General features: G+C 34.5%; 1 protein-coding gene across 1 annotated transcript in view; it reads right to left on the bottom strand.

Annotated features, from left to right (window-relative positions):
• Nucleotides 1-278: 278 nt before the first annotated feature.
• LOC110470681 (guanine nucleotide-binding protein G(q) subunit alpha) overlaps nucleotides 279-15,637 on the bottom strand; it is a 117,519-nt gene continuing 102,160 nt past the window's right edge. The window contains exons 6-7 of the mRNA XM_021530526.3: nucleotides 11,991-12,144; nucleotides 279-8,585 (exon numbers count right to left, since the gene is read on the bottom strand). Coding sequence (XP_021386201.1) covers nucleotides 8,395-8,585; nucleotides 11,991-12,144 — 345 coding nt within the window. The 3' untranslated portion in view covers nucleotides 279-8,394. The remainder of the gene's footprint in view (nucleotides 8,586-11,990; nucleotides 12,145-15,637) is intronic.

Consider the following 15,637-nt stretch of genomic DNA (forward strand, 5'->3'; position numbering starts at 1 on the left):
TTTTTTTCCTATTAACCTTTTACAAGTGAACAGTCAACTAAACTACTCACAAATGATTTCTCAGCTTATGTAAACTTTTCTCTGGTTAGTAAATTTGTTGTGTTTGTTTACATTGCCACTATCATCTATCTACACTATCATTAAGCCCTGTATTTACATTCTAGCTATGTAATGTTTTGCTCTTCTGGTTTTGAATTGACAATTATGTTTTGCTATCTACAATGGAGTTGCTTTTGTTTTATATTAGCAGAAATAAAATCAGCATGTATAAGTGTGAATATGTATCAAAAGAGAATTATTTAATCCATAACCACAAAAATCTTCCACTTGTAGCACCAGTTCTGTAACTTCTTACAAGAGAGTCCAACAATTTCTAGAAACCATATTAAATAATACTGAAAATCAATTAAGCTGTTTTTACATATATTAGACATAACATTATTTGAACACTTCCGACATTTGGTAAAGAATCTGAATAATATGATTATGTATATAAGATAGAGGACAACTGCTTTCTTCTTAGTACCACAACAGCCTATTGCATTTCAAGAGGAATAGCTCCATCAGTTAAATTATAGTAATGTAATTGATTTATACATTAAAAGATTATTATGCAAAGGAAGTATCAAATTTGACTACGTTTATATCTAGCCTTTTGCCTCTCAATTACACTCAGGTTGCTTAACTTCAGCAAAGTGAGATGAAACAGTGAAGTTCTAAAGCACTTGAAGAAATAACTTTGATAATAACAGTAAATCAGTTAATTTCTTGAGCTAAAATAAATAAGGTCTTATCAGTAACTGTGAGGGTTCTCCTAAAAACATGAAAAAAGAGAGGAGAGTAGTCACCAAGACACTGTTAAAAACATTATTTTGCCTTTCCAAAGTCAGCAATTGAAATAAACCAAGTATTCTGCAGCATGTGACAACAGATTAATTAACATCTAGTATACAACAAACACACTTGTGTGCACAAGTAATTGACAATTGTTAAGAGACTCCAGATACTTCACTGTGAGATAAACAGAATTTTATTTTTAGGGAGAGAGTGATTCCTCTTTATAATAAATGTATAAAAGTGCAATATCTTAAATATTTACTGCATGCAAGTATCTTTTTTTGTTGTTGTTGTTAGCATCATATAAAGTAATCTTATGCAATAGTCTCTGCAAGAATACATTTGAACTTATTCTCAAATTAATGCATCTCTTCAGTTGAGTGCCAGCCTGATCATTGCATTAACCACCTCATACAGGACTGCAGGAAAAAAGGCAAATTTTCAGCAACATCTTAGTAAACAGCTCTCTACTGACAATGCAAAATGACATATTAAAATGGCAAAATTTGGCCCATGTTTGCCTACTACATCATTCAAGTGACTGTATTCCAACTATAGTGCTATAGTTTTCTGAAATGCATGCCCAAAAGGCTAATTGTGTCTGCCCCTGATTATAGGAATCTTCTGCAGCTGTTCTTATTCACAATTTGTCTTTAATGCAGCCAGTATGATCAACTCTGCAATGACTACCAGAATTGAATCTGGTATGTCAAGAAACCTTCTCTTTGAGGCAAACACGATAAATGAAAGATACCAAAAATAATCAAAACAGCAGGAGGAAGAAGATTAAGCAGAAAGTGCGTTCCTCTTCAGCTGTACTACACATCATCAGTTGTTGAATTTTACCAGACCAATTTAATTCACAAGGATCAGAAAGTATTTCAGAGTGCATACACATAAAGCAATACTGTACTTTCTTTAGATGGCAGGAAGCAATATATGAGTATGATATTAAATAAGTATGAATGGAGAAAGAAGTGCCTTGGATAAGACACAGTAAATCTTAAATGTCATGCCCAGCAACACAGTATTTTAAATAAGAAAGAAAACATTTTCTTTTTAGAGCTTACTGGAAAATAACAAATTTTGGGTTGTTTGGGTTTTGTTCTTTTTTTTTGGTTTTTTTTTTTTTGGTGGGATGAATAAAAGTCCAATTTTTGTATTTTTCCATCCCTAACACTAAGTTTGACTTCTTGGCATCAGGCATCTGACTACAGCTGCATTTAGTCCATGTATACAGAGACTTGTGATTCTTAAAGGGGAGCAAGAAAATTTTCTTTGTTCTGCAATTCCTTTATTTTTTTTCTTTCAGAATAAGTATGCAATCAAGGCCTTTAAAAATGAAAAGTGCAACACTTCCAAGCCAGAATATATAATAGTGCATAAAATGAAGGGTTTAGAAACTACAGCACTAGGATGATGTTTTCAGGAAGGAAAGTGTTACTCCCACTTTTCCTCATTTCTAAGCCTTTGGGCCACACAATTTTACCCATTCCACTTGGTCAGCTTAGTACTTCTTGGAACCATTGGTCAGCCAAACTGGCTGAAATCCCTGAAAATTAGACTAATTAAGCAGCCAAGCAAGAAGAGCAAAAGTAAGATTTTTTTTTTTCCCACCCAGTTCATTGACAAAGCAGCAGGACTGACATAAGGGACAGGGAAAGCTCTGAGCAGATGAAAACCAGGATCAGAGAAGGTCTTGGAGGGTAGCTCCTTTTAATTCTAATGAGCTGTGAGAGGGGGTCTGGTACCTTTGTATCAGATACTGATATAGGTGTGCTCCTGAGGATGTGGCAATTGTGTATTTTGTCACAGTTTTAAAATATTCTGGAACTCCTAGATATTTGTGGACAATATCCTACAAAGTGCTTGGTAATTGGGTGAGATATCATAGCATCTTGATGTAAGATTTTAATCACAAGTATGCACAGCTTATCACACAGATATAGTTTCTACTTCTATTTCACATATCTGAAGGTCACAATGACACTGTAGTTTGCTGACATTATCTTCACTAAGACACAAGACATAAAACAAATCCTTCCCTAGTGACTGATCCTTCTCCCATACACTCTGCAACTGGAAAGAAAAATGCCGAACCATTCACTCTTGTCTTTGCTTAGGCAAATGGTTTGCCCTCCAGGATTCTTACCTCAGCTGTTTCATTCACTTAATAGAGAACCAACTAATTTTTGCAACTTGCCTGAAATACTATTTCTTCAGTAATGATGATCTAACATCCACTGGTTATTGACCAGGTAAGAGTCAAATTCCTGAAAAGCAGCACATAGGCCTCTTTCTGTTACTCCTATCATGACATAGGTGAACAAAAAGACCTAAGAAACACACTACTCTTGCAGTAGTACTGCAATCATCCAAAACTCCTTAAGAAATTTTCCTGCCTGCAAAGTCTGAGTTTTCCCGAGACACAGGTTTTCTTTTCTCCCATGCTTCTGAGTTTCCATTGTACACAAGCCAAAAAAAACCCCAAACTTTTTATAATACTGTCCAATTACCTTCTCCACTGTAACACACCCTAAATGTTTTGAACATCTGGCTGTTAGAAAGATACTCTGGAAATTGTAGTATTTAGACGATGATGGAGTATGTATAATTAAAAAGCAATTTTGAAGTAATTACATCTCTCCAGCATTTACCATAATAAGAAGCATTTTGGGAGAACAGTAAGTCCAAATGTTCCAGAAAAACTAAATTTTGAGGAATGAAGATGATATAATATGAAGATATGGCCCGAAAATACTGTATTTTTAACCAACATCTTTGAGGGGCAGAAACTGTACAATATTAGTTTTTCAAAAAAACCTATTTCCATCCCTCAAGCAACACACAATACATGCATTTAAGTGACACTTCAAGAACAGCAAATATTATTTTTAAATACTCTTAAGTTTAAAAATGCATCTGACACTCCTTCCATAAAAGAATAAAAATATTAAGAACTGGTGAAATAAGGATTTCCTGCAGCATTGTAAACGAGGAAATCAGCTTAAACTGTATTCTCAGAGCAAAAAAACTTCAAATAATTTACATTAAACTTTATGTATCTTTTACACTGTTTTCAAAATCTCTATTCTCTATTTATCTGAGCATGGCTACTGTGAAAAAGCAAACCTACAGTAAAATTCTTTAATCATCTAAATTGTGACCCCAATGTATTGAATAGATAGAAAAATGTCTTGTTTGACTGATAGAACTCAAAATGCTACAGATAACCAAAAGGCAAAACAGAAAAAATATCAGTAGCTCCACTTCTCAAAATAAGCTATTGTTTTGCAACACTACTAAACTAACAAGTTGCAAAGGCTTTAGTTGTTTAATGTCTATTAAATTCTAGAATTTATGGTTTATGTTAAAAGAGGGACCATATTTGTAAAAGTGTCAATTTCTAAAATACCACAGTTAATTAAATACCAGGACATATAAATTTTCTAAATTATTTATGTCAGTCTCTCCAAAACATAGCTACTTTACTAATCTCTTAACTAGAGGTAGGTCATGTGTAGGCCTTGTTAATATGATGTGAACACTTCATTAGTTCACTAATGTAATAGTTTGCAGGGTAACTATGCACAGAGCTCCAAGAATAGCAGCACATGTAATAAATTAAATGTCTAAATTTTATTTTTTTTCATGTGGATTAACATGTATTTGTTTTCTCCTAATACTTCATTCTTCTGCAAAGAATGTTTAACAAGAAAAGGGTCATGAGGTTGAGTAATCTGAAAGTCTTCTGCACCTTACAACTCAAGGCTGGGAGTCTAGCAATATCTATATGCAGCCCTTTTACCCCCTATAGTTTTTGCAAATCATGCAGTCAATTCTGACTGTTATCCAGCATTAAAAGTCTCTTCTCCACTTTCAAACTTTAAAAAGTGATTCACAATCATGTGGCAGTATGATTAAAAAGTACAGTCCATACACCTTGACAATCAAAAGAGACTGAATTATAAAAAGTAAACTGCCCTTATAGCTGCATCCTACATCTATAAGGACAGTGACAGTTAATTTGTGAAAAGGCAAGTTCCAGGTTTCTGTAAAACACATATTACAGCTTTCTTGTGCTAGTGAACATTAAGAATACACAGGTTCCCAAGACATTTTCCTTCCCTCCTCCCCCATTTAAAACATTCAAAGGAAACATATCATTTTGGCAAAGTTAAAAGGGTTTCTGTCTTCATGTTTTTGCCTTCAGCTGCATGTTAGAGGCACAGACTTCTGGACTTAAGCACTATAAGGCATAGTAGAAACCACCAATTAAAACAACAGCAACACCACCACCACCACAATGGAATACACAACAAGTGGGAACAGCTGTGTTATTTAAAAAGAAAATGTTTTGTAAACTGTCATACTGCAATGCTGTGTTAGGTGATTCATGTAAAGCTTGCCTTGACATGCCAAATATTTTTTTTTTCCCAGAACATGCTCAAATGATCTAAGCATTGCCACAGGTTCAACTTACCTAAAAACATACCAGAAAATAGCCTAGTGGCACACACTCTTGAAAACTTTTGCAATCACAATATAACTATAAAGCATGAGTAAACTTTTGTTTTGTTTTTATACAAAACTTGGAACCACATTTCCTTCTCCCCCATCCAATATCCCATACGGAAAAAAAAAAATTAAAAAACCCCAAACTTTTGTTAGACACCACTGTCTAGGCTTTTTGTTTGGTTGTGTTTGTATTCTTTTTTTCTTCTTTTCCCTCTTTTTTTTTTTTTTTTTTTCTCCCTTTTTTGACTACAGTTCCATTTATAGCACTGAATCCAGTGTGGGCAATGTATTCCCAGATGTAAAAAAGGGATATTATCAAAAGCAGAACTGTAAAAACAAAAGCTCTGTTGCATTTATAGCATGATCAGGACCAATTCTGTTAAGCTGTATGTAAGAAAGAGTCACTGCTCTGATCCCCTATTAAGAATGTCAGTGTCACTCTTTATAATCTAGATCTACCTGCTTTAGCTTAATTAAATAAAACACTTTACTTCCTTAAAATCATTAACAATAGTGACTTTTTGGTTGTTGTTTTTACACCAAAGGTTTCCACAGTTTCTGAAAGACTGAGCTAATATTTTGTGTTTTATCATGGTATTTTTAGGGCAACAGCATATATGCATTTGTACTTAGGTACAACAGTTTGAAATATCTCTGAATTTACTTTTCCAATAAAAGTATCAGAAAAGTGAAAGCATCCTAATGCAAATCAGTCAAATAAAAAAATAAATTTCTATTTAAAGTTTATGTTCCAATATGAGATATAATAGCATAAGTTCTTCTAATAGAATTATTTTTTACAGCTGTATAAAGCCCTGACAAGATTTGAGCACTGTTTTGAATGTGAATCATCTCTGTCTTGGTGTCTCAAATTTAATTCTACTCAGGAATGTGCAAATGATTTTATACAGCACGATGCTAGTACCGCTCTGTACTATAGTATTTTCTTTTGTAAATAAAAACAACAACAAATCCCTAGTCAGAAAGAAACTGACAAAATTTACATTCTTCTCTCTTAAAAAAGTAAATAAAATAACATTATTTAAAATGTGAATTAGCTATAAGACATACAATACAATTACATAGATACATATCAATACAGCACATTCAATTTGCCAAAAATTAATGATTACAAAGCCAATATGGATGCTGCCATATATATATATATATATATATATATGTATGTACAATGATTATAGCATTCATAATTGCACTATACCTACAACCAGTTTTAAATTACAAGGTGTTTTTAGAGGGAGCAAAAAATAGCAACTCTTCTTATTATTGTTCTTTTGGATTTGGGAGGGTTTCAGATGAAAAATATCTCATTAGTATTAATTGTTAACTTTGGTAATCAACTAATAAACCATTATTTTTTCACCTCCCATCTGCTGCTAAGTGACAGCCATTTTTGTGTTAAGTGCACTCTAGTGCCCGTTGGCATCAAAGATAATCAATCCAATTACATGTCTGAACTCTACACAGAGTTTTCTAGCTAGCAATCTTGCACCTGATCAAAAAACCTTTCAACCTAAGCTGCACAATAAAGGCTCAACAATGTGTGCTGCACTTTTGTTGTTAAAAATTGCACATTTAAATTTCAAGAATGATTTTCTCACTACTTCATTTACATTTATAAATCTCTTCTAAAGAACACTGAGAGAGGCTTTTTTGCATAAAAGCCTATCAAATGCCTGTGAATCAATTAACAATTAACCTTATCAAAAAAGGTTCCTGAATGTGATCTCTCATCAATAACTTCTTGTAACACAACTGAAGGTGCCTTGACATTATTACAGAAAACAATCTCATGTCATGACTTACAAAATGAGAGATCTACATTATCTTTAAATTACTAGACTACATCCGGGTACAAAAGAAATTACCATGGTACACCTTATAGAATATTCACTTACATGTTGGTTTTGGCATTAGAAAATGGTACACTTTCTAAAAAAAGGAACACATAAGCTGAAACTGTGTGTTAATCATTTGGCAGTTGATTCAATCAGGTCAGTTCCCAACCCATCCATTTGGCATTTCAATCAGCATATGTTTCAAGCGCATTGGTTTTATAAAAAGCCAGATTTGGCAACATGAATTTTGTACAATAAAAATAATTTTTCTACTGTGGAAAACGAACATTTAAAAAAGCTCTAACTTAAGAAAAAACACCCCACACAACTGAGAAAAACATTGTTTCAGACTGCAGCCACTGGGGAAAATGTAGTGTCTATGACTTTTCTATTTGGCATTTGTGAATAAAATAAGAGAGAAAAAATGGCACACGGCAATTAAAAAGAGGTTCTAACATATTCCATGTACATCCCAGATTGTATCCTAATTACTTCATTACTGTCTTCTGTGCACCTTTCTTAACTGTAGAACTACGGTTACATTTATGATCCTTAGACAACTGTAATTCTATTTTACAATCCCAATATTCTAGTCTCAGAAGTGAAGACAGAATGAAGACACCCATGTAAAGAATTTAAAAATCACAGTATCAATACTATTTTGATCCTTCAAAGAAAGTACACACTATAAAATTAGGATGACTGATGACTTAAAACTGTGATGATAGTGTTTTCCTGACCAGATAATTCAACAGAAAATATTTCACCCAGGAATGCAACTGGGGGAAAAAAATGGCCATTGTACCTTTTAAAAGATATGGGGAGCAGGAAAGGAGGGGGAGAGAAAGGGTAAGGTAAAGAGGAAACCAGCTTGATTTTGCTTCAATAGCAAAAAACTGCTATCTTTTGTAAATGTATGACTGAGAATTTGAAACACATTGAGTCACACGGTTTTACCTAAAAAATGAGGAAATGTGCTGTGAATGTACTTCAGCATCTTTTGTTTTTCCTCCACATACTTTAAATAAAATTGTAATATTAACTACAAACTCTGTGGACATTCACAGAGTCCAGGCCAGCAATAAATTAGTATTATGCAAATTGTTTTCACAGATTATAATACAGTCCCTCTTGTATGTCTTCAATCACAGAAAGTTGGTTTTGGAGGATGCCCCAGGTACAGTTAGACCAGGTTGTACTCCTTCAGGTTTAACTGTAGGATTGTGTCCTTGACAGCAGCAAAGACGAAGCGGATGTTCTCTGTGTCTGTAGCACATGTGAAGTGAGAGTAGATAATTTTGTCACTGTCTGGATTCAGGTCTACGAACATCTTCAGGATGAACTCTCGCGCTGCCTGTGCATCCCGTTGTGGTCCTGTAAGAAAAATTCAGTTTTCTTAAAGCCTATTTTGTATTTCCACTCCTTTAAAAGAAAATAAGGAAGGTTTTGTCTGTGATCCCCACCTAAAAGAAGATGGGGAACCTTTTACTAATCAATAGTATCATATACTGGCTGTATTCCTTGTGGTAGGAACTATTAAAAATAAAGATGGAAAGAAATTTCAGATGTTCACCAAGTCAGAGCTGCTCTTTCACTGCTGACTATCTTTTCTTCACAAGATAAATCTCCTGCTTTAAAAAAATTAGCTATATAATTAAATCTTTTAAAAGTTAGTAGAAATGGTGAATGTTCAGTCTAAACATACTATATTTAAATTATACTTCAGTTTTTTTAGCACTGCAAAATTTACTAGTTCCATATGGATTTTAGGAGGAAGCACAGAGAAATTATATCTTGAACTGGGTCTGACACTGTCATCAACAGAACTTAATTTACTTTAAGTGATAATAAAATACACAGCTGCTCTCCAGCTGAAACTGTTGTCTGTAAAAGGCTCATGTTCTAATCAACTTAAAGTATCTAGTATTTTATCTGATATCTAACTTATGTATGCTAATGATCCTATCAGATCTAAATTAAAGTTGTAACTCTCAAAAGGACAGAGTCAATCTAACCAAACTAAACTAAAAGATTACAGAAGGTAATTACTTCCAGCCTCGAAGAGTGAGGATTCATTCATGTTCACAGCCAAAAGAGCAGTCCAGAGCAAGAACATAAGCCACATGCTGGTGAATCCTATCCCATTTTCTAGTGCTGCCACCGAAAGTCATTGTTCCCTTGCTCTCATGCTTCTGAAATGTCAGTTTCTACAGAACACACATTTTCTGCCCTGCTACCTCCTCCTATTTACTTCATTTGTCCTGTTGTTACACAGCAAGACAAATACCAGCACCCAGATGTTATGGGTCTGTCCTTCAGTAATTATAAAATCAATAGTTTTATGCCCAGTACATGTCCAGGCATTTTAAAAACTTGGTAACAGACCTAATTTTTAATACTTCAAGCTTAAAATTTGTGACACTCCCAAATTGTGTAACTGTAAAATTTAGGAAGGCAATGCATGAAAGAGAAAGCAGATACTTTCTGGTGTGCTGCAAATCTGTGTGGAAAGGGTGTAAGCTTTGGCAGTAAATGGGTGTATGCACATGAACAGATGTACATATATGTACATACATACATAGATTACACATTTTCTGAGATTTAGGGGTATAAACAGATAATAAGCTCTTTGAGGCAGGACAGAGGACTGTCCAACACTTCTACAGCTTCTAAAACACAACTGGCTCAAGCCTTTAGCTTGGTCACTCGACTCTATTATAGATAAAGAGCAGCAATATTAAGTCTCACAATAGCACATATATATGTAAGTATTTATGAAGAAAATTCTTGGGCTTCCAAAGACAATGATTTCCGCAAAATAAATCACTTCATTTTTTAGACAGTTTCCTAGAATTTTGTTAAACAGTTTCACAGTAGCTACACACAGCATTTTCTCAAGATCTATTGGCCTATTCAGAGATATACCCAAATTTGCACACCTCTACTCTCTCTTACGTTATTTAAACTTTTATCTGACTGAGGTTCAAGCAGAGAGAAGTATGTTTATGATCTCAAGAACTTAAAAAAAATTGAGTGAGTTAATTTTAAATTCAGATGGCAAAGTGGTTCTGGAAAAGAACTATCATATGAATTAGTAGCTTTCTTGCCCACTGCTCTCCCCTAATCAGCAGTTTTCAACAAATGGCTCTATATGATACCATGAATATCTATGTAGCAAGTGCTTCATCAGTATTTTTCTCTTCTTTTTTTCCCAACTATAGCCTCTTTTTGTGTTTGCCCTCTCTCCCTCTCCCAGCCTGTGAGTCAGCTGCCTAGTACTAGCATACAAAGTGTGGCTTCATGTGACACACTGACCTAGGAGCACAGCTTGGCCTCCCTTTCAAAGCTCTTACTAATGCACTGTGCAGCAGAACTCCTTAATTTAATCCATCCAATTTGCCACCCTGGACAGCAGTTCCCATCCCTAAGCTACTTTGTGAAGGTGAGAGAAGCAATCCAGCATTAAAATACCTATTTCTGATACCTTCCTCATATCTCCCACTTCCCATAGGCCCATTGTACTGGGATAGAAGAGGGGACCATGTGGTGACCTCTGCGAGCCACAGACTCCACCCTGCCACCAGAAGCAATCATATCATACTGTAACTTTTTCTCTGGAGTTAGGTCCTGCAAGATCCACAGAACTAGGAAACAAGAGATTCTCGAAGACTTGCAGGTTTTGACTCCCACATCCTTGATAGTCCATAATGGTTTTTTCCCCTCACCAATGACAACAGAGAAGAAAAACAAAGTTTCTTTGAACTGTTTGAATTATTTTTTTTCCCCAGAAAAGCATTTTACACAGGCTTTGTCATCACTTGTTACACAAATTAAATTCAAAAGAACAAGCATATTTCTATTCAACTGCCAGTTCTCTTCTGTACATTACTATGAAACTAAATTTACACTGACTCATAAATAGTGTGATCTGATCCTGCAGGCTTTTTACTGTTCTCGTCCTCTTTAACAGAAAACAAGAAGTATATTTTTCCCGTTATTACTTTCCATATTTGAACATGAATTTTAATTTTTTTCCCCAGCTTCTCAATCAGCTATTCTGTCTGGTGGGGACAAAATTGATTCTCTCTTAAAAAAAAAAAGGAACATTTAGTTCTTTAGGCCTCTTACTATATGAGTTTGATTTTTCTCTGTTACCAAGGCCTCCTCCCCTCAGTTACCTCAAAATATGTACCTTTTCCCCTCATGAGAACTTCCTGAAAGTACAGCTTTAATAGAAACACTTATACAGCCTACAATTTTTTTTATGGTCATACATATTAACTTCACGTAATCAATGTAAAATTAAAACACAATTTTAAAAGGTACAATAAAAACGTAGAAGGGGTGGTTGCTCTGAATGTTACATAGAATTTATGACACTTCTCCTTAGGTATTCAATCTTACATAAAAGCAAACATAAAAATATAGAAGACTATATGTACAATTAAGGAGTATGCTTCTATTTATTTTTAACTGTTGTATTTCACCCTAATTTTTAAAAAAAGACAGAAAATGGTTCACTACTAATAAGACAATACTCATCTAAAAGTCAAAAATTTCCCAATAGAGGTTCTGCCATCCCACCCACAAGTCATTGCAGTATAAACCAAAATATTAGCAATCTAAAAAGTCCACAAAAGTTCAATCACATTTTACATTTTTTTAGTATTTTTTTAAAGGAATATACCAAAGGATCTGTCTAGCATTTGTTCAAGGCTAGCACAATTTGCCAGTACTACAGTGTAAATACAAAATGAGCCTTGATATCATTATACTTACCATCATACTCTGGAAAATAATCAACTAGATGGGAGTACATAATTTTCTCCTCCAGAAGATCTTTCTTATTTAAGAACAGAATAACTGAAGAGTTCTGGAACCATGGATATGTGATAATTGTCCTAAAGAGTGCTTTGCTTTCTTCCATTCGATTCTGGAATATAAAAGAGAGCAGAATTTTGGTGGTGATGAATTTTTTTTTTAAATAAATTCATGGGTTTTCACTCCATTTGGCAAAAGGATCCATTTCTTGTTTTGCACTTTCCTACAATATATAAGATCCAATTAATTAAACTGAAAGTAATAAGCAAACAGTAAATTACATATTGAGGCATCTTCCTTTTGCCTCATAATTCAGCTAGTTAAACATAAGTATTCTTTAAAACACTAGTCAAGAACATGAAAGTTTTAACAGGACTATTTGCAAAATCTGAATATGCAGTTACAATCGGCCAGCATACTGGTGGCTTTTGAAATGTATATAATTAATGGTAGAGACATATGCAACACCACAAGGCAACCAATTAAAGGTTTAAGAACATTATTTATTTTACTTGCCTTCCCAAATTTTGAGTACAGAGTTCAGCAATACTTAGAGATCAGCTTAAAATAATTGCAAGCAAATTTAAAAGCTGAGAATATTTTGTCAATATCAAAGGTTTATGACATTGAATTTTTAAAAACTGTAAATAGTTAACTTTGTTTCTAGCATTGTTGCCAGATGAAGAATTATTTGCACCTGGACGAACACAATGCTTATTGTTCAGAACCCACTAGCCTATGGAAGAACACAACACTTATTCTGTAGGAAGGAAAATTGTAAAGCAACCAGGCAGCCTAGTTATGTTAACCTTTACCAGTTCACCAGGCAGTTAGGTATGACTTTGGAGTTGCTGGCCAGCAGGTACCACCAAAGAGAACCCCAGGACAAAAGAATGCATGTACAGAGGGGAGGGACCACATGTAAAGGATTTTGGGGAAATTATTATCATATGTATGTTTTTACTGGGAAAATTAATGAATATGTATATAAAATACAGTATATAAAATATCCTGTACTCAGCATGCACAGTATTTGGAGGAGCTATCCCCTCATGCATCTTGTCAAGTAAAAAATGCCTGTTTCTTAATGCTTACATTGGGGCTACATTTATTTTTATTGATTTTTGGTAACAACGCCACTGGATTAGCCTTTAATTCCTTGGCTGCTCTTGAAACCACTTTGCAATATAGCTGAAATACCAGCAAAGCCTACAGTTATTTATAGTCTAAAACTCTTTTGTCATTGTAGAATCATGTTACAGTCTGAACTCTTAGGCTGACTTGATGTGGTTAATACAGAGCCAGAGCAAATATGGTTTGTAACACAGGAACTAACTTACTCCTTTTACTATTATTTAAAGCTGCAGCCCCCTGAAAAGGCTTTCACCACAAAATGGAACTCCAGAGAATGACAAGAACGTGAATCCTGAAGATTCTGCTGTTGATGAGCCATACAACAATCTGTCAGATAACTCAGAAACTTTTGCTGTAAGTGTATATTTACTTCCATTAATTTGCATTTTAGAGAGGCCGACATAAACATGAATGGGAACTTGAAAAACCCAAAACAAACATAAAACAAAAAAGGAAAAAAAAAACCCAAATAGTAAGCTAATTCAATTTTGTAGCAAAAGCTGATGATTTGGTCTGTTAAACTTTATTGCATGTTGCTGTAGTGCATGAAAATAAATAGCTGAATTTATATACTGGGAAACTAATGCAGAGTAATAAAACTTTGCTTTCATGCAGTCAGCTCTCATGACTCATACTGATTTCAACAGTGCCAGGATTTCACTCTGAAAGGAAAGAAACTCTAATGTCAACACAGCTGAACATAAAACATAACTCCTTAGACAAGCTGTTAAAAAGATGGTATTTTCTTCTCAACATTTTATATACACTCCTTCTCTTAACAAGACCTTAAGAAAAGGCAATGGGAACTACCTAGTATAGTTATACCTGTTATATGGTCCACCTCCATGGAATAACCTGCAACTCCAGAAATACTTGTTAGCAAGTATTAGTGTCTTCTTCACTAGACTAAACAAGCTCAGGTGCCTCACACTGTCTTCACAGGACATTGACTCTGGGCCCTCCATGCTTTTCCCAACAGATAGGTGACCATGAAATCGTATTTATAAACCCTTTGCATATTATTTCAAAGGGAAATGGAAGCAAATTGTATTAAGGAGGATAAACTGACATTTTGATATGCTGTCATTTACAGCTGTAGTCTGCAGATGTGTGGGAACTTAAAATGTCTTTTAGACATTTTTAGAGGTTCTAGGCCTTGGTTAGAAGCATTCTAGACCTTGGCAGGCAACTGAAAAACAGCTGTGATTTTGAGTTTGAGCTATGGAATAAATTATTAACTTTGGAGGTGGAATAAGCAATTACAAAAGGTTAGATAGTATAGTAAAAGTAGTTACAAAGTAGAGGGGAAATTTTTTTAATATTGTACAGGGGGGTTTTAGCATATGTACAGGGGGGTTTTCACTTTGTACATAGAAGTCAAAAGTTCTAAAATAGAGAAAAGTGGGCTAATCCTGTTCTTCCTCCTTCTTCTTCCTCACCTCCATATTCTTGGTGATGTTGGCACTCACAGATTGGTTTAGAGTAGAAAAACACTTAGCAACGTAAGTAGTAGGTATTAGGGAATAATTGTAAACATGTTATACATAATATATTTTATAAAAGATAGCAGCAGCCCTGGGCGGGGGGAGAGACGAAGAAGACAGCAGATAGAGAGGATGTCAGGGTGTGTGTGTGCCTCTACCCAGGCCACTGATCAAATAGCTGCAGTCCAAGAACATAATCTGTTAGATAACTAGCAATAAACTGCCTTGAGACCGAACAGCTAAAGCCTGCGGAGTTTTTCTGTGGAAGCACAGGTTAGAAAAAGAATTTCACCACCACATAAGGCCCCAAAGCAAAGCCAAAGTTCTCACACAGATGTTTTGTAGAAATTGAAAAATGGCCTAGAGATTTTCAAATAAATTTTGTCTGTATAAAGAAATACAGTTTGCCATAACATACTAAAATGCTATAATGATTTCATTAATTTACTATGACTGACTAATTAAGCAAAAATTTGAAGATATTAATTTTTGACCTATCAATCTCTGCTTAATTTTCTGCTGTCTTTCATATCTCTGTTTATCCAATTACTAAGGGCAATTCAACTTTTATGGTTGTCACAGCAGACAAAAACAATTTTTATGCCAGAGTAAATTCCTCCAGCAATACTGCTTATTATCCTCTAAAATTTGTCTTAAACTGGTTTTCTGTTTCTAATGATAGCTCACTCCTTTGCATGCTCACTCTCTTCCTTTATTGAACATATGTGCCATAATATTTTTTATCAGTTTAATTAAGCACAAGATCATATGGTCAAACTATTGTTCTGAAAAAAAACTTTAACAGAATGCACTGTTTCTTGTGTAAAAGATAGTTTCATGTTATGGTATTTTCACTGGAAGTAGGGATAGAATTACAAGGAGTATAGAAAGAGACCGGCAATGATTCTGTCAGATGCAATTTGAAGGAAGCTTTGCCAAATGAAGCAAGACAGTGTGGCTCTTCAAAAAAACAAAACAAACAAAACA

This window comes from Lonchura striata, chromosome Z (assembly GCF_046129695.1).
Source record: "Lonchura striata isolate bLonStr1 chromosome Z, bLonStr1.mat, whole genome shotgun sequence".
Classification (NCBI taxonomy): Eukaryota; Metazoa; Chordata; class Aves; order Passeriformes; family Estrildidae; genus Lonchura; species Lonchura striata.